Source organism: Mustela erminea, chromosome 17 (assembly GCF_009829155.1).
Source record: "Mustela erminea isolate mMusErm1 chromosome 17, mMusErm1.Pri, whole genome shotgun sequence".
In the NCBI taxonomy this organism is placed as follows: Eukaryota; Metazoa; Chordata; class Mammalia; order Carnivora; family Mustelidae; genus Mustela; species Mustela erminea.
The window spans coordinates 70,270,714-70,297,428 of record NC_045630.1 but is presented as its reverse complement, the minus strand read 5'-3'; the positions used below and the strand labels follow the sequence as shown (position 1 = coordinate 70,297,428).

Here is a 26,715-nt window from a genome sequence, read left to right as displayed (position 1 = left end):
TCTGAATTTATATATAAATTTAATATACTCCCCCCCAAAATACCTGGAATTGAGGAAACTGATATCCAACAATTTAGCTGATCACAAAGCTAAGCATGCAGAGACTTGAGTGACCACAAGGGACAAAGAAATACAGACATTACAGAACTAGAAAGGTCACTGAACAGCTACCACTACCACAACAAAAACCAGTAACAGCCGCAAAACCTAGTGAGGGAACAATATGATTTCAGAATTGCTAGATTATGTGTTGGAGGCTATGGCATGGTTGGAGCCAAGGATCAAACCAGGCCCTGACTTGCGTCTCCTTCAAAGTCCGGACACCTTGACAAGGTTAAGGATGGGAAAGTTGAGTAACACTGAGAAAGGGTCTGTGCTATGTGACTTGCACACACTCCCCCTACAGAAGGGAACAACGTGGTCAGGGTCATGAATTCTCAGTTGGTCCTTGTGGTTCTGTACCGCCCATAACCCACTCCCTGGTTGATTGCCTTGCTAATGGCTTTAGCCGAAACTACCTGGTATCACAAAGTTTGCTGGTAGTTAATGTAAACTTGTTATAGAAACTTGCGGTCATCTGACTAGGTACTGATGTATTACTCCTCCTATTCTGGTCTGCCTTATAAATGATTGTAAGATGTGGAGTAAAATCGGTACTGTTGGACATCATCTTCAGTGTCCCTCCTGCCCCCATCTCTTTGTCTCTTAATTTCTTTCACCATCCTCTTAGCCCTCATATTTTCCTGGCCGATTTGTCGCGCTGGCCGTGACAATTAATGCTATTTAACCTATTTGTCATGTTTTGGGGCGCCCGGGTGGCTCAGTCCATTAAGCATATGCCTTCAGCTCAGGTCATGATCCCAGGGTCCTGGTACTGAGCCCCGTATCAGGATCCCTGCTCCACGGAGAGACTGCTTCTCCCTCTCCCTCTGTCCGCTGCTCTCCCTGCTTGTGAGCATGCATGCTCTGTCAAATAAATAAAATCTGAAAAAAAAAAACATGTCAAGTTTTCGACCAAACATCATTAGAAATGCAAAGAAACAAGAAAGTAGGGACACCTGGGTGGCTCAGTCAGTTAAGCATCTGCCTTCTGCTCGGGTCATGATCCCAGGGTCCTGGGATTAACCTCTATCTTGGGCTCCTTGCTCAGTGGGGAGCCTCCTTTTCCCTCCCCCACCCCCGCTTGTGCTCTCTCTCTCTCTCTCTCAAATAAATAAATAAAAATCTTTAAAAAAAGAAAAAGAAATGATAGCCCATACATAGGGAAAAAAACAGTTAATGGAAACTGTCCTGGGGTTCGGGTGCCTGGGTGGCTCAGTCGATTAAGCCTCTGCCTTTGGCTCAGGTTGTGATCTCAGGATCCTGGCATTGAGCCCCGCATCAGCCTTCCTACTCAGCAGGGTGGCTGCTTTTCCCTCTCCCTCTGTTCTTTCTCTCTATCAATAAATAAAACCTTAAAAAAAAAAAAAAGGACACTGTCCCTGCAGATGTTCAGACATGGGACTTAGTAGACAAAGACTTTTTTTTTTAAGATTTTATTTATTTATTTGACAGAGAGAGACAGAGAGAGGGAACACAAGCAGGGGGAGTGGGAGAGGGAGAAGCGGGCTCCCCCGATCAGGGAGCCCAACACGGACTCAGTCCCTGGCCCCTGGGATCATGACCTGAGCCAAAGGCAGATGAACCACCCAGGTGCCCCATAAACATAGACTTTTTGAATCAACTATTTTGTTCAGAGAACTAATGAAATTTATGTTTAAATTAAGTAAAGTATGATAATAATGTCTTAGCATATAGAGGATATCAATAAAGAACCAAAGTAAATTTTGAAATTGTAGAGTATAATCGCAATGAAAAATTCACGAGAGGAACTAAATAGCCGATCTGAATAGGCAGAAGAAAGAATAAGAGAACTTTAAAATAGGTCAGCTGAGATTATCCAGTCCAACGAACAGCAAGAAAAAAGGATAAAGGAAAATGAATAGCATCAGAGACCCACAGGACACCATTGAGTATATCAATATATGCAAAATGAGAGCCCTACAAAGAAAAGAAAGGAAAAAAAAAAAGAGGAAGAAAGGATAGTTGAAAAAATAATGGCTAGAAACTTCCCAAACTGATGAACAACATTTAACCTCCAAGAAACACAAAGAACTCCAGGCAGGATAAATTCAAAGAGATGTGCATCTAAACATGTCATAATCACAAAGAGAGAGTCATAAAAGCGGAAAGGGAAGGACATAAGATTAATACCTACTTTTTTATCAGAAACCATGGAAGATGTGATGAGAGAAAAAGACTGCCAATGAAGAGTCCTATATTGAGCACAATAATCCTTCCAAAATGAAGGAGCAGGAACCTGGGGGCGGGGGGTCAGTCAGTTAAGTGTTTGCCTTCAGCTCGGGTCATGATCCCAGCCTCCTGGGATCGAGTCCCGCATCGGGCTCTCTGCTCAGTGCGGAGTCTGCTTCTCCCTCTGTGTTCTCTTGCTCTCTCTCAAATAAATTAATAAAATCTTTTAAAATATAGGAGAAATTAAGATAATCCTAGATATAACAAAACCAGAGAGGATTTGTTGCTAGTAAACCTGCCCTACGAGAAAGAAAAGGGGCTCCTTCAGGCTGAAATGAAAGGTCATTAGACAGTAACCTGAATCCCCATGAAGGAATGAATAAAGAGCCTGGTAAAGATAACTACATACGTAAATATGTGAGACAGCATACATGTACTTTTGACTTTTGTTTGTAATTCTTTTTTTTTTCCTGTCTGATTTTAAAGACAAATGGATAAAGCACTTATTGTAAATCTGTTTGAGGAGCATGCATGAATAAAGATTATGACACTAACAGCACAAAGAAAGGGGAGGAAATGGAGTTTAATAGGAACAAAGGTTTTGTATACTACTGAAATTAAGTCGGTATTATTCCGAACTGGACTGTCAAATGTTAAGATGTTAATTGTATTCCCTAGAGTAATAACTAATAAAATAATTCAAAGTAAAATAGCAAAAGAAAGGACAAGAGAAGTAAAATGTTACACTAGAAATATTTATTTATTTATTTTTAAAGATTTTATTTATTTATCTGACAGACATAAATCACAGGTAGGCAGAGAGGCAGACAGAGAGAGAGGAGGAAGCAGGCTCCCTGCTAAGCAGAGAGCCCGATGTGGGGCTCGATCCCAGGACCCAGACATCATGACCCGAGCCGAAGGCAGTGGCTTAACCCACTGAGCCACCGAGGCGCCCCTAGAAATATTTATTTAACACAAAAGGAAGTGAAGAAAAAGAGGAACAAAAAGGGCATATGATAAATAGCAAAACGAGAGGGGCAAATGCAGCCTGATTCAGTCATTACATTAAAGGTAAATCTATGATCCAGCTTTATGCTGTGACAAGACAAACACGTTAGAGTCAAAGACCAAAGAGTAAAAAAATACAAAGATAAAAAAAAAAAAGATATACTGTACAAACAGTTACCAAGAGAGAGCAGGATGAGAAAAACATGAACTTTAAGACAAAAATTGTCCCTAGAGACAACGAAGGACTAGAGACAGAGTGATAAAAGAATGTTGTATAATAAAGAAATTGTCTGGCCTTTGTCCTCAGTGTCTGAGAATTAACCCCTAAGCACTTGGAATTTCCTGAGCAGTAGGAATGTATCCATTATTCATGGTGGGCTTCATAGATCGCACCTGGGTTTACACTGAAATGACTTAGGTCGGGCCAGGATAACCGACCATGTGACCAGAGCGATGGGGCTGAGCCAGGTACTACCAACCCAGCTTTCACGGAGGAAAGGGGAGCTGGAGTACGTTCAAGCACATGGTCAACGACTTAAGCATATCTATGTAATAAAGCCCCATACAAATTCTAGAGCTTCCTGGTTGGTGAACATGTCAGTGTATTGCACGTGGTGTGTTGCCCACAAACCTGATTCCATGGGAAGAGGCTCCAGATCTGGGTCCCCCTGAGACCTCTCATTATATCTCTTCCTCTCACTGGTCCCAATCTGTATCCTTTATAATAAAGCTGTACCTGCGAGTCATTCTGACACATTACTGAACCGGAAGAGATTATAGGAATCCTCAAATTTATAGCAAGTTGGTTAGAAATGCGGGTGGCCTGTGATCCCTGAACCTGCAGCTGGCATCTGAAGGGAGGGCAGTTCTGCTGGGAACTGTACACTTACAGAGTTGGAGCCAACTCCAGGAAGTGTCAGCATTGCATTGTGGTGTTGCAAAAGGTCAATATACCAAAAAGATTTAATAGTTATAAATGCGGATGTACCTAATAACAGAGCCCCAAAATGCATGAAGCAAAACTGAGAGAATTTAAGGGAGAAAGAGACAATCCAACAATAACAGTCAGAGATTCCAGTTCCACTCTCAATAACGGAGAGAACCAGAAAGAAGATCAACAAGGAAACAGGAGCCTTGAATACCAGAGAGACCTACTAGACGTGTGGTGTTCTATAGAACACCACACCCAACAACATAACATACTCTTCTCAAGTGCACATGAAATGTCCTCCAAAAGAGGCCCTATGTATAGCCACAAAACAAGCCTGAATACATTTTATAAACAAATATATTTATATAAGGTCCATATAATATTTATATATAAATTCAAAAGGATTTCAATCATAAAGTATGTTTTCTAATCACAATGGAATTAGAAATCAACACAGAAGGGGGCGCCTGGGTGGCTCAGTGGCTTAAGCCTCTGCCTTCGGCTCAGGTCATGATCTCAGGGTCCTGGGATCAAGCCCCACATTGGCCTCTCTGCTCAGCCGGGAGCCTGCTTCCCTGTCTCTCTCTGCCTGCTGCTCTGCCTACTTCTGATCTCTCTCTGTCAAATAAATAATATCTTTAAGAAAAAAAAAGAAATCAACACAGAAGGAAATTTGAGATATTCATAGATGGGTGGAAAATAAACACACTCCTAAATAAGCAATGGGTCAAAGAAGAAATCAAAGGTAAATTAGAAAACATGCTGAGACAAATGAAAATAAAACTCAACATATCAGAACTTAGGGGATTCAGTAAAAGCAATGCTTAGTGGAAAACATAACTGCAAATATCTATATTAAAAAAGAAGAATCTCAGGGCGCCTGGGTGGTTCAGTGGGTCAAAGCTCCTGCCTTCGGCTCAGGTCATGATCTCAGGGTCCTGGGATTGAGCTCCACATTGGGCTCCCTACTCAGCAGGGAGCCTGCTTCCTCCTCTCTCTCTGCCTGCCTCTCTGCCTACTTGTGATCTCCCTGTCAGATAAATAAATGAAATCTTTAAAAAAAATCTTTAAAAATAAATAAAATCTTTAAAAAAATCTTTAAAAATTAAAAAAAAAGAAGAAGAATCTCAAATCAATAACATAAACTTCCACTTTGAGAAACTAGAAAAAATAGAGAAGCTAAATTCAAACCAAGCAGAAGGAAGGAAACAATAATGAATACAGCGAAATAAATAATATAGAAAAACAAAAGAAAAAAATTAACCAAACTAGGGGCGCCTGGGTGGCTCAGTGAGTTAATCCTCTGCCTTCAGCTCAGGTCATGATCTCGGGGTCCTGGGATCGAGCCCCACATCGGGCTCTCTGCTCGGCAGGGAGCCTGCTTCCTCCTCTCTGCCTCTTCTCTGCCTGTGTCTCTGCCTACTTGTGATCTCTGTCTGTAAAAAAAAAAAAAAAAAAAATTAACCAAACTAAAAATTGATCCTTGGAAAAGATCAACAATACTGACCACCCTTTAGCTGAAATGATTAAGAAAGACTCAGTTTACTAAAATCAGAAATGAAAGGAGGGACATTAGTACTATCCTTAAAGAAATAAAAAGAAGGTTACATAGGGTTACTGTGAACAACTGTTTAAGCCTACAAATTAGATAACCTAAACGAAATGGGAAAACTCTATATACAAATGACTCAAGAAAAAATAAAAAATCTGACTATACCTATAACAAGAAAAGAGACTGAATCAGTAACTAAAGAAACACATAAACATTCAAAGAAATCCTAGGCCCTGATGGTTTCATGGGTGAATTCTACCAAATGTTTAAAGAATACTGAATACCAACCCTTCATAAGCTCTTCCAAAAACTAGAAGAGGAAGTCAGTACTTCCCAACTCATTCTCAAAGGCTAGTATTATTCTAATACCAAACCAAAGACACTACAAAAAAGTAAAACCACAAAATCTTGTATGAATATAGATGTAAAAAAACTAACAAAATACTAGCAAACAGAATCCAGGAATATATAAAAAGGTTCATACGTCATGACCAAGGGGGTTTTATTTCAGGAATGCAAGGTTGGTTCAACATATGAAAAATCAATCAGTGTAACACATCATCTTGATAGAATAAAGGGAAAAATGTATGATCATCTCAGCAGATGCAGAAAGAATATTTAACAAAAATGCACTTCTATTTCATAATAAAAACATTAAAAAAACTAAAAAGGAAACTTCCCCATGGCGCCTATGTTGGTCAGATGGTTGGGCGTCTGCTTTCGGCTCAGGTCATGATCTTCAAGTCCTGGGATTGAGCCCCACGTTGGGCTCCCAGCTCAGCAGGGAATCTGCTTCTCCCACTCCCTCTGCCTCTCTCCCTGCTATGCTCTCTCACTCAAATGAAAAAATAAAATCTTAAAAAAATAAAAACAAAAGGAAACTTCCTCAACCTATAAAGGGCATCTTCGGAAAAACCCACAGCCAATATCAAATTTAATGGTTATAGACCAGATGTCTTCCCCCAAGGAAATTTGCTATAGAAAATATTTAGGAATAAATCTAACAAAAGGAGTGCTTGTATATTCTAAACTATAAAACACTGTTGAAAAAAATTAAAGAAGCCCTAAATAAATGGAAAGATATCCCATGGTTATAAATCAGAGGACAATATTATTAAGATGGTAATACTCCCCAAATTGATCTAGAGATTCAATCTAATCTCTGTCAAAATCCCTGCTTTTTTTTTTTCCCCAAAATTGACAAGATGATTCTAAAATTCATTTAGAAATGCAAGGGACTCAAAATAGCCAAAACAGGGCACCTGAGTGGCTCAGTTGGTGGAGTGACCGACTCTTGTATTCAGCGTAAGTCATGATCTTGAGATCCTGGGATGGAGCCCCGTATTGAGCTTCCTGAATGGCAAGGAGTCTGCTTGTTTCCCTCTCCCTTAGCCCTTCCTCCTACTCATGCTCGGTCACTCTCTCTAAAATAAATAAATAAATCTTTTAAAGAGTTTTTTTTTTAAAGATTTTATTTATTTATTTGACAGAGAGATAGAGAAAGCCAGAGAGCCACAAGCAGGGGAACGGCAGAGGGAGAGGGAGAAGCAGGTTCTCCGCTGAGCAGGGAGGCCCATGCAGGGCTCAATCCTAGGACCCTGGGATCATGACTACAGCTGAAGGCAGATGCTTAACTGCCTGAGCCACCCAGGTGCCTCAAATAAATCTAAAAAAAAAAGAAAGAACAGCCAAAACAATCTTTTTTTTTTTTTAAAGATTTTATTTATTTATTTGACAGAGAGAGATCACAAGTAGGCAGAGAGGCAGGCAGAGAGAGAGGAGGAAGCAGGCTCCCTGCTGAGCAGAGAGCCCGATGCAGGGCTCCATCCCAGGACCCTGAGATCATGACCTGAGCCGAATGCAGCGGCTTAACCCACTGAGCCACCCAGGCGCCCCCAGCCAAAACAATCTTGAAAATGAAGAACATAATTGAAGAACACACACTTCCCAATTTCAAAACGTACTACAAAGATTTTAAAGGCGTCCCAAGGTTAACAGATTCTTTTTTATAGAGCCCAAGACCATTTAACCTTTTTAACAAATGATGCTGGATTAAGTGGATTATCACCATGCAAAAGAATGAAGGTACACTCCAACCTCATACCACAAACAAAAATTAACTCAAAATGGACTAGGCCTAAATATAAGGCCTAAAAACTATAAAGAGAAATCACAGGTATAAATATCTGTGCCCTTGGATTAGGTAATCATTTCTTAGATATGACATCAAAAGTACAACCACCACCGGGGCACCTGGGTGGCTCAGTGGGTTAAGCCGCTGCCTTCGGCTCAGGTCATGATCTCAGGGTCCTGGGATCGAGCCCCGCATCGGGCTCTCTGCTAGGCGGGGAGCCTGCTTCCTCCTCTCCCTCTGCCTACTTGTGATCTCTGTCAAGTAAATAAATAAAACCTTTAAAAAAAAGAAAGAAAGAAAACATTAAAAAAATAAATTTTAAAAAATTGACCAAAAAAGGGTGCGTCCACATATAATAGGATTCCATTTATATGAAACATATGGAAGAGGCAAATCCATAGAGACAGATAGTGGTTTCTAGGGACTGGGGTGGGGGGATGGGGAGTGACTGCTACTGGGTGTGCATTTCTTTTTGGGGAAATGAAAATATTCTGGAGTTGGACCAGTTGGAGTTGGCTGCAAAACACTTATTTGTATGCTATTTCTTTTTAAAGATTTTATTTATTTATTTGTGAGAGAGCGAGGGAGAGAGAGTGACAGTGTGTGCAGAGGGAAAGAGAGAAGCAGGGTCCCAGATGCAGGGCTCGATCCCAGGACCCTGCGATCATGACCTGAGCTGAAGGCAGATGCTTCACTGACTGAGCCACCCAGGCACCCCTTACTTGTACACTTTTAAAAGGGTGAATTTTACAGTATATAAGTTGTACTTAATTATTTTTATAAAAGAAATAAATTCTAAAGTATGGGGAAGTATGTCTGTAAATTACTCCTAAATGGCTCCAAGAAAAAAATTTCTTACAAATTTTCTATTTTTTTTTTAAGATTTTATTTATCTATTTGAGAGAGAGAGAGCACATAAGCTAGGGGGAGGGGCAGAAGGAGAGGAAGTCAGAGAGTCCCAAACAGACTCCTCACCGAGCGCGGCGCCTGATGCGGGGCTCAATCCCAGGACCCTGCGATCAGACCTGAGCCAAAACCAAGAGTCTGACGCTCAACCAACTGAGCCACCCAGGGGCACCCTTTTCTTACAAATTTTCTATAAATTATTTCAATTGAAAAAAGTGACACTGAATGACAAATACATGGATAACTTTTATTCTGCTCCATCTACGTGGGGTTTTTTTTAAGATTTTATTTATTTATTTGACAGAGAGACAGAGACAGAGAACACAAGCAGGGGGAGTGGGAGAGGGAGAAGGAGGGTTCCTGCTGAGCAGGGAGGCTGATGCAGGGCTCGATCCCAAGACCCTGGGATCATGACCTGAGTGGAAGGTGTAGATGCTTCATGACTGAGCCACCCAGGTGCTCCCTAAGTGCTTTTTTAAAAAGCAAATCATTTATAGGGTATCTGCATGGTGCAGTTCTTTGAGTGTCAGACTCTTGGTTTTGGCTCAGGTCTGATCTCAGGGTTGTGGGATGGTGCCGGTGTCCACGCACAGCTCTGAGTCCACTTGGGTTTCTCTCTCCCTCCTCCTCTGCCTCTCCCCCCACGCTCTCTCTCTCTCTCTCTGAACTAAACACATCTTTTTAAAAAGAGTACATCGGAGCACCTGGGTGGCTCAGTGGGTTAAGCCTTTGCCTTCAGCTCAGGTCATGATCCCAGGGTCCCAGAATCGAGCCCCGCCTCGGGCTCTCTGCTCAGTGGGGAGCCTGCTTCCCCCTCTCTCTCTGCCTGCCTCTCAGCCTACCGGTGATCTCTCTCTCTCTGTCAAATAAATAAACAAAATCTTTTTTAAAAAGTAAAAAATTTTAAAAAGAGTACATCACTTATAAACTTCAAATAATATTTCCTGTGGAATTTAGTTCTGAAAAAAAAAAAAAAAGAGTTCCTAACCTGTAGCATCTCATATTCTTCTTCTTTTATAGTAAAAAGAATAGTATAAAAGTCAATAACATGTGCTTTGGAGTTGAACAGGATATGCTATTTTCTAGCTTTATGCCTTTGGAGAAATTACTCAATCTCTAGGAGTCTCAAGACTCTCCCATCTGTAAAATAGGAACAACTGATCGTTCTGTTCTGCATAGGCTAAGAAAGGACTTCGATTCTCCTATGGTTGTAATTAAAGTCGATCTCATTTAGTATACAGTCTGTTGTTCTAGTTTCTAGGTTAGAAAACTCATTTATTCCTCAATCCCTACTAGTTACATTGTTGCTTATCATTACTCTTCATGGTGGGTTTAGAGAAGAGATAAACTCTATTAATTACCAATAATGACAATAAAAGATCTGGTAGGGAAAGATACTACCCAAACTATCTGGAAGTTTAGAGACATCTTCATTGTTTAGTGCCACGATTACAAGCTATGTCCCTATGTACAGTAAGCAAACTAAGTGTCACTAAGTGTAGCCAATTCTAACTAGTTTAATTAACTCTTTACAGACACTATCAGAAAAAGAATAACAAATATTTCCTTCACTTTAATAAGACAAAAGCTTTACTTTCTCTAAGTAAAGGCGTGGAAGGCAAAAGTATCAAGTTAGGCGGAAACACACCAACTCACCAACTGTTTGTTGTGCTGTGGCAGAGGGCACGGCTGGGCACCAGCTGGCACTTTGTAGACTGGGGTCACGGACATGCTGGCAGGGTGGGCACATATGAAGTGCACCTGCACGGCCTCCACAGCTGGACTGGGGTTCAGCACACCTGGGTGATTTCCAATTCGGAATGTCAGAGCCTTTAAAGAAACAGCAGAGCAAGAGGCAACTGTGGGTAGATAATTGATGGCAGTTGTTCTAATCTACACGTGTCAGAATTATTCAGACTGTGGTACCAGATCCCTTTGGACACTGTAATCATCATAGTTCTGAATCATGTGGCTAAGAGAAACAAGGGTATTATGGGGATTTATAAACAAAGAGAATATTAAAAAATCTAATTCTGAGGGGCTGGGATCAGCCCGCGTTGGGCTTCCTGCTCGGCGGGAAGCCTGCTTCTCCCTCTCCCACTCCCCCTGCTTGTGTTCCCTCTCTCACTGTTTCTCTGTCCAATAAATAAATAAAATCTTTTAAAAATTTCAGTTCTGGCCAATTACTTCAGCCTTTTTCGCCACCAAACCTTTTGTTATCAGTTGGTAAAAAGTGGAAAAACTATTTTGTGTTTCAACATTTCTCTGCTGGAAGCACCAAATGAACAGATTGTGGAGACAAAAGGCAAGAGGGCTCGGACGGGGGAGGACTCTGCTCTGACACAGCCGACACCCAGCCGCATACACAGCAAAGTTCACAAGAGATGTTAGAAAGAAGCTCAGTTCTTTTTAAGTTAAAATTATACATCGATTTTTTGTGGGCTGGTTACAGAGTCATACACTGAATTCTCAACCCTAGTGAAACTGCAAACCTTTGTTACTGGTTTGACAGAAGCGGGCACAGCTGTGTGTGCATCCATCACTGCTTCTAAAATAATAAAACTAGGGCGCCTGGGTGGTTCAGTGGGTTAAGCCGCTGCCTTCGGCTCAGGTCATGATCTCAGGGTCCTGGGATCGAGGCCCGCATCGGGCTCTCTGCTCAGCAGGGAGCCTGCTTCCCTCTCTCTCTCTCTGCCTGCCTCTCCATCTACTTGTGATTTCTCTCTGTCAAATAAATAAATAAAATCTTTAAAAAAAAAAAATAATAAAACTAATTCAACTGATAAAGGGCAACATACTTACTATCTTATCTGCACAGATCTAATCAATAATCAGAATTTTCCTGTTTTAACTAACTAGAATTTAAACAAAAATTTGGAAGAAAAAAAAAGAATTTTCCTACGGAGTCTCTAAATGAAATCTATTAGAATCTGAAAAGGAATGGCTAGAAGCAAAAAAGACTCGAGGTATTACTGCTAAAAGCAATGTTAGAAAAAGATATTTTTCCTACTTACTTGTTCCCCCAAATCCAGGCACAAGACCCGGTAGATGTACTGGTTCTGTTTTCTCTTATCTGGCAGCCGGACTTGTGTTAATTCAATTTTCTCTGTTTTCTCCATGCTCAACTCCAGAAAGAATCGGGAGGGCTCCAAGATCCATGGACGGGGCCCCCCTTCAAACACCATTTCCTTCACAGACTGCCACGTCACCAAAGCCACCTCTACAGGGTTTACAGCCTGATGACATTCAAAGAAACCCTTGATTGGTCATGGAACTCAACAGTCTGTAAAGTGAAAACTAGTTGATTCTGACAATGACATTAGACTGAACTCCCAAATCAGGAGACATGTACACGATGCCTCTCACTTGATGCTTCTCAACCTCTGTATTCAATCAGACCCTACCTATTGTTCAGGCCTGACTTGTGTGTCACCTCACCCATTAATATCAAAACATTCCAGACCACAACCATTTCCACCTCCTCAGAATTCTTACAATACTCATCTCTACTATTCATTTGTACACTAGTTCATCTCCTAATGCTGTTTGAATATGTCCAATGTTTCACATTTGAGTGTAATAATACTTCTTATGCTTTCTAGTTATATAAAATTATTCAGAGAAGAAAGCATCTTCTACCTAACTTTTAAGAGAATGTCTGGGGCACCTGGGTGGCTCAGACGGTTGGGCATCTGCCTTTGGCTCGGGTCATGATCCTGGGGTCCTAGAATCGAGCCCCACATCGGGCTCCTGGCTCAGTGGAGAGTCTGTTTCTCCCTCTCCCTGCGGCTGCCTGCTTGTGTTCTCTCTCCCTCTGTCTCCCTCTCCCTCTCCCTCTCAAGTAAATAAATAAAATCTTCAAAAAATGCATATAAAAATAAAAAAACAAAAAAAAAAGAGAATGTCTCTTCCTTAATGGATTTAGTACAATGTTGGGCACATAAAAGGTACAAGTAGCTGTATAAACATTTTAAATGGATATTTTAGGGGCGCCTGGGTGGCTCAGTGGGTTAAGGCCTCTGCCTTCGGCTCAGGTCATGATCCCAGGGTCCTGGGATCGAGCCCCGCATAGGGCTCTCTGCTCAGCAGGGAGCCTGCTTCCTCCTCTCTCTCTCTGCCTGCCTACTTGTGATCTCTGTCAAATAAATAAATAAAATTTTTTTTAAAAATGGATATTTTACTTTTTAAAATCTGAGTATAGCTGACACACAATGTTATATTAGTGTCACATGTACAACAGAGATTCAACATCTCGTTATGCTGTGCTCAGAAGTAGAGCTACCATCTGTTCCTATACCACACTAGTACAGTACCACCATGTTCCCTACACAGTGACTTTTATTCCCATGACTTATTCACTCCATAACTAGAAGACTGTATCTCCCACTCCTTTTCACCCATTTTGCCTATCCACCTACACCAATCTGGCAACCATCAGTTTGTTCTCTGTATTGATAGGACTGATTGTGCTTTTTTAAAATATATTTATTTGTTTTGTTTTTTAGATACCACATATGAGTGAAATTGTACAGAATCATTTGTCTTTCTCAGTCTGACTTATTTCACTTCTCATAATACCCTCTAGGTCTATCTATGTTGGCACAATGGTATGAGCTCTTTTTTGTGGCTGTGTAATATTCCTCTGTGTTTGTGCATACATATGCATCGCATCTTCCTTATCCACTCATCTTCTGATGGACAGCTCGGTTGCTTCCATATCTTGGCTATTGTAAATAAGCTCCAACAAACACAAGGGCGCGTACATCTTCTTAGTGTCTTCATTTTCTTTGGCTAAATACCCAGTAGTGGAATTACTGGATCATAAGATAGTTCTATTTTTAGTTTTATGAGGACCTTCAATACTGTCTTCCAGGGCGCCTGGGTGGCTCAGTGGGTTGGGCCGCTGCCTTCGGCTCAGGTCATGATCTCAGAGTCCTGGGATCGAGTCCCACATCGGGCTCCCTGCTCAGCAGAGAGCCTGCTTCCCTCTCTCTCTCTCTGCCTGCCTCTCCATCTACTTGTGATTTCTCTCTGTCAAATAAATAAATAAAATCTTTAAAAAAAAAAAAAAATACTGTCTTCCAGTGTGGCTGCACCAATTTATATTCCCATCAACAGTGCATGAGGGTCCCTTTTTCTCCACCTTCTCTCTAAGACTTGCTGTTTCTTCTCTTTTTTAATGCAACCGTTCTGACAGGTGTGAGGTGATGTCTCACTGTGGTTTTGATTTGCATTTCCCTGATGCTGAGTGATCTTGAACATCTTTTTGTGTGTCTGTTGGCCATTTGTATGTTTTCTTTGGAAAAATGTCTCTTCAGATTCTCTGTCCATTTTTTAAAAACTTAAGTGTTTTTTAGTGTTGAGGTGTGTAAGTGCTTTATATATTTTGGACATTAACCCCTCAACAGATATATCATTTGCAAATATCTTCTCCCATTCCATAGATTACCTTTGCTTTTGTTGGTAGTTTCCTTCACGGTACAAAAGGTCTTTATTTTGATGTAGTCCAATAGCTTATTTTTGCCTCAGGAGACATCTAGAAAAATGTTCGATGTCAATGGCTGATGTCAGAGAAACTACTGCCTATGCTCTTTCTATGATTTTTATGGTTTAAGGTCTCACATTTAGGTCTTTAATCCATTTTGTGTTTATTTCTGTATATGGTGTTAGACAGTGGTCCAGTTTCGTTCTTTGCATGCGACTGCCCAGACTTCCCAGCACCATCTATTAAAGAGACTGTCCTTTCCCCACTGGATATTCTTGCTTCCTTCATTGAAGATTAATTGGCCGTATAATCACGGGTTTATTTTTGGGATCTCCAGTCTGTTCCATTTATTGATGTGTCCATTTTTATGTCAGTACCATACTGTTTTGATTACTACAGCTTTGTAGCATATCTTTTTTTTTAAGATTTTATTTATTTGACAGCTAGAGCTCACAATTAGGCAGAGAGGCAGGCAGAGAGAGAGGGGAGGAAGCAGGCTCCATGCTGACCAGAGATCATGACCGATGCAGGGCTCGATCCCAAGACCCTGGGATCATGACCTGAGCTGAAAGCAGAGGCTTTAACCCACTGAGCCACCCAGGCGCCCCGTAGCATATCTTGAAATGTGGGATTGTGATACACCCAAGCTTTGTTCTTCTCTTTGAGGATTACTTTGGCTATTTGGGGTCTTTTGTGGTCCCATACAAATTTTAGTATTATTTGTTCTGGTTTTGTGAAAAACGCTGTTGGCATCTTGGTATGGATTATGTTGAATCTATAGATTGCTTTGGCTAATATGAGCATTTTAACAATATTAATTTTTCTAATCCATCAACATGGAGTATCTCTCCATTTGTTTGTGTCATCTTTAATTTCTTTCATCAGTGTTTTATGGTTTTCAGAGTACAGGTATTTTACCTCCTTGGCTAAATTTATTCCTAGGTATTTTATTCTTTCTGGTGTAAATGTAAATGGTGTTATTTTCTTAATTTCTCTTTCTGCTACCTCATTATTAGTGTATAGAAATATCACCAATTTCTGGGTATTAATTTTGTATCCTGCAACCTTACTAATTCATTTATTACTTCTAGTATTTTTGGGGGTGTCTTTAGGATTTCCTATGTGTAGTATCAGGTCATCTGCAAAAAGTGACAGTTTAACTTTTATACCAATACAGAAGCCTCTTGTTTCTTTTTCTTGTCTGATTGCTATAGCTAGGACTTCTAATACTATGTTGAATGAAAGTAGTAAGAGTGGCATCCTTGTCTTTCTCAGATCTTAGAGGAAAAGCTCTCAGTTTTTCACGATTGAGTATGAGATTAGCTGTAGCTTTATCATATATGGTCCTTATTATGTTGATTGATTTGTGAATACATTGATTGATTTGTGAATACTGAACCATCCTTGCTTTCCTGGAATAATCTCACTTGAATGTGGTGAATGATTCTTTCAATATACTGTTGTGTGTGGTGTGCTAATATTTCATTGGAGACCTGCAGTTATGCTCAACAGTAATATTGACCTTAGTCTTCTTTCTTCATGGTGTCTTAGTCTAGTTTTGGTATCAGATAATGCTGGCCTTATAGGATATATTTGGAAGCTTTCCTTCCTTTTCTATTTTTGGAGGATAGTTTGAGGAGAAGAGCTATTAACTCTTCTTTATATGTTTGGTAGAATTCACCTCTGAATCCATCTGGCCCTGGACTTTTGTTTGCGGGCAATTTTTTGATTACCAATTCAATTTCATTAGGAGCAATCACTCTGTTCAGATTTTCTATTTCTTCCTGATTCAGTTCTAGAAGATTGTATGTCTCCTTATTTAAACAAACAAACAAGCAAACAAACCAAAAAAAAAAAAAAAAAAGATTCATTTATTTTAGAAAGAAGGGGGTGGGGGTGAGGTAGAGAGAAAATCTCAAGCAGACTCCCCACTGAACTCAGAGCCTGACATGAGGTTTAATCTCACAACCCTGAGATCATGACCTGAGCCAAAATCAGGAGTCAGACAATTAACTGACTGAGCTACCCAGGTGCCCCAGGAAGATTGCATGTTTCTAAGAATTTATCCATTAAATGGTATTTTATTAAGTTAGCAAAGAACTTTTGTCCTAAAAATATAAAATAATATAGGGTGCCTGGATGGCTCAGTGGGTTAAGCCTCTGACTTCAGCTCAGGTCATGATCTCAGGGTCCTGGGGTTGAGCACCGTATCGGGCTCTCTGCTCAGCAGGGAGCCTGCTTCCCTTCCTCTTTCTGCCTGCCTCTCTGCCTACTTGTGATCTCTGTCTGTCAAATAAATAAATAAAATCTTAAAAAAAAATAAAATAAAATAATACATCTATATACTTCACTCCATTTCTCAAAGAACTCCCACCTAAGAGGTGGAGTCAAGACTGGAATTATTCACTCCAGTACACAGAGAACTTGGATCCTATTATAGATGAGCAAACTTGTCTTCAGAAAATAAAGTATTATAAAAGTATAGGTTATTTTCATGTGGCACACGGTGTCTATCTACAACAGTGACTAAGTTGTAAAATGAAGTATAGAGTTAAGCAATCATTAAAAATATAAACAAATCATGCCAGTATTTCTTTCCTGAACTAATCAATCATATTTATTATTGAATGATATTAAAATTAAACATTCCGGGGCACCTGGGTGGCTCAGTGGGTTAAAGCCTCTGCCTTCGGCTCAGGTCATGATCTCAGGGGCCTGGGATCAAGTCCCGCATTGGGCTCTCTGCTCAGCAGGGAGCCTGCTTCCTCCTCTCTCTCTGCCTGCTTCTCTGCCTACTTGTGATCTCTCTCTCTGTCAAATAAATAAATAAAATCTTTAAAAAAAATTAAACATTCCTATGTCTAATGGCAGTATTCTCTTAAATAATGTACTTATAATTCAATTCAACAACTATTCACTGATGGCCCATTGGGGATATAGTAATAAAAAGTCAAATAAGATCTTGCCTCACAGTGGAGCTCATGGTTTGGGAAAGACAGATTTGAAGTAGATAAAGAGCATGATGGGCATCACCAAAAGGCATAGTACAGTGTGCCATACAAGCCTCTTGTAGAAGAAACAGAATTAGAAGTTTCACAGAAGGCCTCCCTGAGAAAGCAAGAGAGAGATTATTCCCTTTTCCTAGATACATAGTCCAAAATTAACCAGATCAACTGAATTGGACTGATATGTAAAAGGACAAATTGAGAGCTATGCCACGTACTGAAACACAATATTGATAAGAAAGATGGAAAACACATATTCTTTTAAGCAGGTAAAGGGAAAAATATATGACCAAAGCACTACAAAGAAAAGGAAAATCATCATTTTACTTCCTTTCCTTTAGGGGCGGTTTTTGTCCAGGGGAAATCGGATCTGTGGACATACAATACAAAATAATGTTCGGAATAATCATAAAATAAAAAACCCAATAAAACAACAAGGAGCCACAGCCAAGTACTTTCACTTAATTAGGCAACTAAGATAATTCATCCACTGAGAACAAATGAAATGTGCTTGAACGGTATGTTTAATACTTCTGCTACATAATGTGTAATAAGGCCAACTTAAAATGCAAATTTTAAAATTAACTTACCTTGCTTCTTTCGTTAGTGTTAATTTTTCCCCCTATGGGTGCCTCCTTATCCCAAGAAACACTGACTCAGGATTTATCAGTATCTATTAGCAAGAACTTGTAGACATCAGTTTTAGCTCCTGGAGGATTCAAATATGAATGCAAACAAAAGGCTCTACTTTTGTTTTGAAATGCCATCTGTCATAGTGTCCCAGTTATAATGGACCAATCTGTAGGGCCCTAAATAATGACAGTTGTGCTGAAAATTCTTAAGTATGAAGGTTAAAAATAACTAATGTCCCTCTCTGAATAAAGTTTTCTTTCAGAGTTCTTCAAAAGAGGCCATATTAATACTCAATATCTTATTCAGGGTTGTGTTTACAGGGATATACACACAGGTAAAAATTCAAATAGTACCTTAGGATTAGTGTGCTTTACATACTTTACTATCCATATTTTATATTTCAAGAAAAAAGAAGAAATCCAGGGGAATATCTAAAACTCGCTGATACAGCTTAAAGATATTCCTGTGACAGAAACATGAGGGCGTAAACTCCCTGATACCTGATACTGATTTGATGACAGAGCTGGTCCATAAAGAGAACACAAATATAACTGATCTTTAATAGACATCACAGAGAGCTGGGAAGCCTCTGACGTGGACACAGTGGATTCCATGAAAAGATATGTCAATGCCTTACCATGAAATGTCTCACCTTTAGGGGTTCATAAGCAGCAAATGTGGCACTGCTCTCCAAGTACTCCTCAGACTCAGTCACACTCACTGTTACCAGGGTATGGCCTAGAGACTTGGCTGCTATATGTATACTAGAACAGTGTGTTGGCCCAGGTCTTTGAATACCTGCAAATCCAAAAAAAAAATGACTTCATTAGGATAACAAGCAGTCAGTTCTCAAGGGGATCAGTCTACAGAAATATAAGAATTTTAATACATTAAAAAACATTTTGGGGCGCCTGGGTGGCTCAGTCATTAAGCGTCTGCCTTTGGCTCAGGTCATGATCCTAGGGTCCTGGGATCCAGCCCCACACTGGGCTGCCTGCTTGGCCGCGGGAAGCCTACTTTTCCATCTCCCACTTCCCCTGCTTGTGTTCCCTCTCTTGCCGTGTATCTCCCTGTCAAATAAATAAATAAATAAATAAATAAAATCTTAAGAAAATCTTGATCCCGCACACTAACTACTAGGCTCCAGTTGTTTATGTCAAATTGATATAAAAACCTGTTCCTTCTATTAACAGATATATACCATGTACGACACAATTTCATGTTCAGTGAAGATACAAATATGAGCAAAGATCCTAACTTCAAGGCATATATAGTTTAGAAGGGGCGACTGAACATTTACATAAATTAAGGGATTAGTAAAACATGAGAAGCAGTATAGAGATCTAGAAAACAGAATGATTACTTCTAGTCGGAGAGATCAAGGAAGATGTAGACCTAGAGAAGGCGGTATGTCAGACTGATGACTAAGCAAAGACAGAAATATAAACAAGATACATGTGAGTATATGAAGGACTACACGGGAAATTTTAACTTAAATAGTTTGTTTAGCTGGAGCCATATATGAAGGAAGTCAAAGGATGAAGTAGTACTTTTTAAAAATTTTTTTAAATTTATTTTTTATTTATTTTCAGCATATCAGTATTCCTTATTTTTTCACCACACCCAGTGCTCCATGCAATCCGTGCCCTCTCTAATACCCACCACCTTGTACCCCGACCTCCCACCTCCCCGCCACTTCAAACCCCTAAGATTGTTTTTCAGAGTCCACAGTCTCTCATGATTCACCTCCCCTTCCAATTTCCCCCAACTCCCTTCTCTTCTCTATCTCCCCATGTCCTCCATGCTATTTGTTATGCTCCACAAATAAGTGAAACCATATGATAATTGACTCTCTCTGCTTGACTTCTTTCACTCAGCATCATCTCTTCCAGTCCCGTCCATGTTGCTACAAAAGTTGGGTATTCGTCCTTTCTGATGGAGGCATAATACTCCATAGTGCACATGGACCACATCTTCCCTATCCATTCGTCCGTTGAAGGACATCTTGGTTCTTTCCACAGTTTGACGACCGTGGCCATTTTGCTATGAACATTGGGGTGCAGATGGCCCTTCTTTTCACTACATCTGTATCTTTGGGGTAAATACCCAGGAGTGCAACAGCAGGGTCATAGGGAAGCTCTATTTTTAATTTTTTTAATTTTTTTTTAAGATTTTATTTATTTGACAGAGAGAGATCACAAGTAGGTAGAGAGGCAGGCAGAGAGAAAGAGAGGAGGAAACAGCTCCCTGCTGAGCAGAGAGCCCGATGCGGGACTCGATCCCAGGACCCTGAGATCATGACCTGAGCCGAAGGCAGCGGCTTAACCCACTGAGCCACCCAGGCGCCCTATTTTTATTTTTTTGAGGAATCTCCACACTGTTCTCCAAAGTGGCTGCACCAACTTGCATTCCCACCAACAGTGGAAGAGGGTTCCCCTTTCTCCACATCCCCTCCAACACATGTTATTTTCTGACTTGCTTATTTTGACCATTCTAACTAGCATAAGGTGGTATCTCAATGTGGTTTTAATTTGAATCTCCCTGATGGCTAGTGATGATGAACATTTTTTCATGTGTCTGATAGCCATTTGTATGTCTTCATTGGAGAAGTGTCTGTTCATATCTTTTGCCCATTTTTTGATATGATTGTCTGTTTTGTGTGTATTGAGTTTGAGGAGTTCATTATAGATGCTGGATATCAACCTTTTGTCTGTACTGCCATTTGAAAATATCTTCTTCCATTCCGTGGGTTGCCTCTTTGTTTTTTTGACTGTTTCCTTTGCTGTGCAGAAGCTTTTGAATTTGAGGAAGTCCCAAAAGTTCATTTTCGCTTTTGTTTCCTTTGCCTTAATTTTTTAAAAGATTTTATTTATTTATTTGGCAGAGATAGATCACAAGTAGGCAGAGAGGCAGGCGGGGGGGGGGGGAGGCAGGCTCCCTGCTGAGCAGAGAGCCCGATGCGGGACTCAATCCCTGGACCCTGAGATCATGACCTGAGCTGAAGGCAGAGGCTTAACCCACTGAGCAACTCAGGTGCCCCTAAAGTAGTATTTTTTTTTATGAAAAGTAAATTGCGTTATCTTGTAGAGACCTTGAACATTAAACTGAAAGGATTTCAGCTCTATTCCACTGGCAATGGAAAAACCTCTCACATTTTTTGAGCCGAAATGTAATACTGAAAGTGAGCTTCAGGGATCCTGGGTAGCTCGGTGGTGAAGTGTATGGGATCACGTCCTACATCAGGCTCCTTGCTCAGTAGGGAACTTGCTTCTCGCCTGCCACACTCCCGCTTGTGCTCTCTCTCTCTGTCAAATAAATAAACAAAACCTTTTCTTTTAAGATTTTATTTATTTATTTGACACAGAGAGAGACAGAGAGAGAGAGAGAGAGTGTACAAGCAGGGGTAGAGGGAGAGGGAGAAGCAGGCTTCCTGCTGAGCAGAGAGCCCGATGTGGGGCTTGATCCCAGGCCCCCGGGATCATGACCTGAGCTGAAGGCAGCCGCTTGAAGACTGAACCACCCAGGCGCCCAAATAAATAAAATCTTTAAAAAAAAAAAAAAGGGTGAGTTTCATGAAGGTCCATTTTGTAGCCACAGATTATCAAAGGTAAGCAACAGTTGGGAGGATCCTGTTATATTTTAGATGAGAGATAGTGAGGGCCTAAAAATTAGGAGACACACCTTGAGAACTGAGAAGAGGACAGAGGTATTACTTAGCAGGGGCAAGGCAGAAGTCCAAACTATAGATGCATTGTGGGAATTTTTTTTTAACTATTTTATTTATTTTACAGAGAGAAATCACAAGTAGGCAGAGAGGCAGGCAGAGAGAGGAGGAAGCAGGCTCCCTGCTAAGCAGAGAGCCCGATGCGGGGCCCGATCCCAGGACCCTGAGATTATGACCTGAGCTGAAGGCAGAGGCTTTAACCCACTGAGCCACCCAGGCGCCCGCATTGTGAGAATTAAAAGAGCTAATACATGAGGAGTCTTCAGAACAGAGCGTAGCAAATAGCAAAGGCTGAGGGAAGATTATCTACTGCTGCTGCTATTACTACTTAAAGAACAACAGTAGTCAGGGTCACACATGCTATTCAGTCACAGGAAATGATGCTGGTCTTTAGGGATAGCTTGTTCACACTCTCCTTTTATTAGAAAAAGATACTCTTTTTGAACAAATTTAAGAATGGTATTATATTGGGGTGCCTGGGTGGATCAGTGGGTTAAGCCTCTGCCTTCGGCTTAGGTCATGATCCCGGGGTCCTGGGATCGAGCCCTGCATCGGGCTCTCTGCTCTTCGGGAAGCCTGCTTCCTCCTCTCTCTCTGCCTACTTGTGATCTCTGTCTCTCCAATAAGTAAATTAAAAAAAAAAAAGAATGGTACCATATCCATCGAAGAAAGAGGTATGAAATATTTAAAGAAAGAGGAAAAGAGCTCAAAACCTTCATACAAGCTAAAGCCACAGCCACAACACTTCTCTGAACATGTTATTCAATTGCTGGGTTGTTGTGTTTTTTTTTTAAGATTTTATTTATTTATTTGACAGAGAGAGACACAACAAGAGAGAGAACAGAAGCAGGGGGGAGAGGGAGAGGGAGAAGCAGGCTTCCTGCCAAGCAGAGAGCTCAATGCAGGGCTTGATCCCAGGATGCCAATATCATGACCCGAGCCAAACACAGAGGCTTAACCCACTGAGGCACCCAGGTGCCCCATCAACTGGTGGGCTTTTGTTTCTAAATTAAATTATAATGAGGCAGTAGACAGAATTTTAAAAAGCACTGTAAAGAAAGGTAATGTGTGAATTTAGACTATAATTTGTACTTCCTGAATTGATGATTGGTTCTCTCATTCAATGACGAGGAAAGGAGAAAATAAAAGGCTGACTCTTACCTTCCTTGAGAAGAGTAAAGACTCCTTGCTTATCCATGTTCAGATCCAACAATAAATGAGAGCAGTCTGTGAACACAATGACATCTTTGTGCTCCTTATTTACATGGTACATGGCAATGGGGATTTCTATAATCTGGCCGATCTCCACATCAGCATGAAACGGTAACAGCTCCATTTTGTTCAGTTTTAGGACATATATCTGGAGAGAAAAGAAATTAATCTTTCAAGAAAGTTATGTTTGGGGTGCCTAGGTGGCTCAGTCAGTTGAGTGTCTGCCTTTGGCTCAGGTCATGATCCCAGAGTCCCGTGCTGGGCTCCCACTCAGTGAAGCCTGCTTCTCCCTCTGCCTCTGCCTGCCTCTCCCCCTTGCTTGTGTTCTCGAACAAATAAATGAATAAAATCTTAAGTTGTCAGATGGAAAAAATAATTAGATACTTTCTAAACACAAGTTTTATCATATTATTAACCTTAAAAACCTGTGTTGCCTCCCCACTGTCTACTGTAGGGGATCAGCAAATGTTTTATGGAAAAGGCTAGATAGCAGATATTTTAGGCTTTGGGGACCACATGGTTTCTGTGGCAACCCCCCACTGGGTAGTTGTGTCTCGAAAGTGGCTAGAGACCATATATAAATGAATGAGGTCGGTTGTGTTCTGATAAAACTTTATTAAAAAATTGGCAGTTTCGGGCGCCTGGGTGGCTCAGTGGGTTAAGCCGCTGCCTTCAGCTCAGGTCATGATCTCAGGGTCCTGGGATCGAGTTCCGCATGGGGCTCTCTGCTCAGCAGGAAGCCTGCTTCTCTCTCTCTCTCTCTCTCTCTCTGCCTGCCTCTCCATCTACTTGTGATCTCTCTTTGTCAAATAAATAAATAAAATCTTAAAAAAAAAATTAGCAGTTTGACGTTGACCATTAGGTCTTAGTTTTGTTCTGTCCTTCAAAGTCCTGTTCAAGTTCTCATCTCTTCATAATAGTCTCTGACTAGTCATATCTACAATGATATTTATTTTATAAACTAACAGTACTTTTATTATACAATTTAAGTAGCTCTCAATCATATACTGCTTTTAAAATAACTCATATCATTTCCTTAAAGTGTTATTTAACTTCATGTGACTAGATCCTCCTATTAGAATTTAGATTCTTTAGGGGCGCCTGGGTGGCTCAATCGTTAGGCGTCTGCCTTCCACTCGGGTCATGATCCCAGGGTCCTAGGATGGAGCCCTGCATCGGGCTCTCTGCTCGGCGAGAAGCCTGCTTCTCCTTCTCCCTCTCCCCCCTGCTTCTGTTCCCTCTCCTGCTGTGTCTCTCTCTGTCAAATAAATAAATAAAATCTTAAAAAAATAATTTAGATTCTTTAAAGTAGACATGTATGTTATGTTTGTTTAAATGTCTTATGATACCCGGCACGGTGGGATACGTCTTAAGGGTACTCAGTACATGTTCACTGAACAAAACACGAAGTTTTTCAGGGAACAACATACATAAACATATATTAGAAGTGGGGAAAAAACAGTAATGTGGTTGTATAATACACTGAAAAGTGTTTTCAATCTTTTAGAAACAAGATTGACAAACAAATATGAGACCAGAAATAATGTTACTATGAAGGTCATATATATATAATAATGACAAAACACAGTAACAAAAATAGATAATATTAAGTATTGAATATATTCCAAGCAATGAGGTAAAACATTATCTCATTTTCTTCTGACAATAACACTTTGAAGTAGATACTATCATTATTCCCATTTTAGAGACAAGGAAACAAAAACACCCATTCAGAAACTTGCTATTAAGTGAAGCAGGATTCAACCCAGGTCCAGAAATATTTAAGTTGTACTTCCAGAATGAATTTAAGTGTCATTTTCAAATACCCAATTTGGACTAGAAACACTTTTAAACATGTTCTGTACTTAAATTAAGACAGCAGTATCTCAGGGTATGATTAATAAGGCTCTTTGGAGAGTTGTTTACCTTAATTTCTCCATATCGAAAGGGATTTTGTACATCTCGGGCCAAAACAGTACTGTTCCCTCTGACCTGACCTGCAGTCACCACTCCTTTAGTGGTCACCATGGCTACCGTCTCATTGGAAGAGATCCAAGTGAAGCTGCCACTGCCACCCTCTACCTGTGAAAAAATATAACTTTATGTTTAACTGCCAAAGGAGGAAAATGGAATTTAGGTAAAGATGTAAAATCTGGTGAAATAAGAAGTCAGAAATAGGGGCGCCTGGGTGGCTCAGTCAATTAAGTGTCTGCCTTCGGCTCAGGTCATGATCCCAAGGTCCTGGGATTGAGCCCCACATCGGGCTCCCTGCCCAGCAGGGAGTCAGCTTCTCCCTCTCTCAGCTCATGCTCTGTCTCTCTTAAATAAATAAATAAAATCTTAAAAATAAATAATAACAATAAAAATATATAACAATTGATTTATGGACATATCAAGAGGCTGTGCTGCTGGGGCATCTGGTCGGCTCAGTCGGAAGAGCCTGTGACTCTTCATCTCAGGGTCATGAGTTTGAGCCCCACATGGGGTGTACAGATTACTTAAATAAATAAAACTTCAAGAAAAAAAAAGAAGGTAGGGGCGCCTGGGTGGCTCAGTGGTTTAAAGCCTCTGCCTTCGGTTCAGGTTATGATCCCAGGGTTCTAGGATCAAACCCCGCATCGGGGGTTCCTTGCTCAGCAGGGAGCCTGCTTCCCCCTCTCTCTCTGCCTGCCTCTCTGCCTACTTGTGATCTCTGTCTGTCAAATAAATAAGTAAATCTTTTTTTAAAAAAGAAGCTGGGCGGCTGGGTGGCTCAATCATTGAGCATCTGCCTTCGGCTCAGGTCAGGGTCCTGGGGTCCTGGGGTCCTGGGATCAAGGCCTGCATTGGGCTCCCTGCTTGGCTGGAGGCTTGCTTCCCCCTCTCCCACTTGCCCTGCTTGTGTTCCCTCTGTCTCGTGTCTCTCTCTGCCAAATAAATAAATAAATAATCTTTAAAGGAAAAAAAAAAGCTGTGATGCTATAGTAAAGTAGCTAAATGAGTAAGAGAAACTAAAAGGACGTTATGTAATTGGAAGTATCACAGAATGTTAAAAAGAGCACAGGGGAGCTTGACAAAAACCTTACAAAAGTCCCAAGTAAAGGGTACCGGGAAGAGAGACAGTACAGCGAGTCAGCACTCAAGAACATGACTTTGTTATCACCAGGAACTGACTTACATTATTAGGGTCAGGGAGAAATAAAAATTAACATTACCAAACTTCAATAAACTAAATTAACAGAGAAACTGACTTATCTCTTTGTAAATTCTCATATAATAGGACACCATACCTGCACTTTATACCGATATAATATTCCCATAGGATGATGAGGAAATGCCAGAAAGTCGGGTGTAAGCTTGATGGGAAAATATATATTCACTTCTTGCTGATGTATGATTGGAAATTTTATAGGCTGAATATTTTTATTCTATAAGAATGGGGGAAAAAAAGGAACAAAATAGATTTTATAAGGACTGTTATTATAACCCATTCATATTCAAAGCATCAGCAAATGGTGTGCTAATGAATTACTCAACCAGTTTCTTTCTATAAACGAAGTAAGTAAACGGTGCTATCATGAGGAGCCCAGGTGGCTCAGTCAGTTACGTGTCTGACTCTTCGTTTCAGCTCAGGTCATGATTGCAGGGTTGTATGACTGAGCCCCACGTCAGGCCCCATGTTCAGTGGGGAGTCTGCTTAAGTATTCACCCTCTCCTTCGGTCCCTCCCCCACTCACAACTCTCTCTCAAATGAATACATAACATCTTAAAAAAAAAAAACACTATATGATTGTTTCAATAGACGCAGAAAAAGCATTTGAAAAGTACAACATCCATTCATGATAAAAAACCCT

General features: G+C 40.6%; 1 protein-coding gene across 9 annotated transcripts in view; it reads right to left on the bottom strand.

Moving 5' to 3' along the window:
* NUP210L (nucleoporin 210 like) overlaps positions 1-26,715 on the bottom strand; it is an 85,382-nt gene that overhangs the window by 37,430 nt on the left and 21,237 nt on the right. For all 9 annotated transcript variants that reach the window (XR_004279970.1, XM_032317395.1, XM_032317396.1 and 6 more), the window contains 6 exons: positions 26,152-26,289; positions 24,809-24,964; positions 22,832-23,030; positions 18,599-18,744; positions 11,838-12,059; positions 10,480-10,653 (listed from right to left, as the gene is read on the bottom strand). Coding sequence is in view for 8 of the 9 variants with exons in the window: in XM_032317395.1 (XP_032173286.1) it covers positions 10,480-10,653; positions 11,838-12,059; positions 18,599-18,744; positions 22,832-23,030; positions 24,809-24,964; positions 26,152-26,289 (1,035 nt within the window). In the remaining variant the exon portion in view is untranslated. The remainder of the gene's footprint in view (positions 1-10,479; positions 10,654-11,837; positions 12,060-18,598; positions 18,745-22,831; positions 23,031-24,808; positions 24,965-26,151; positions 26,290-26,715) is intronic.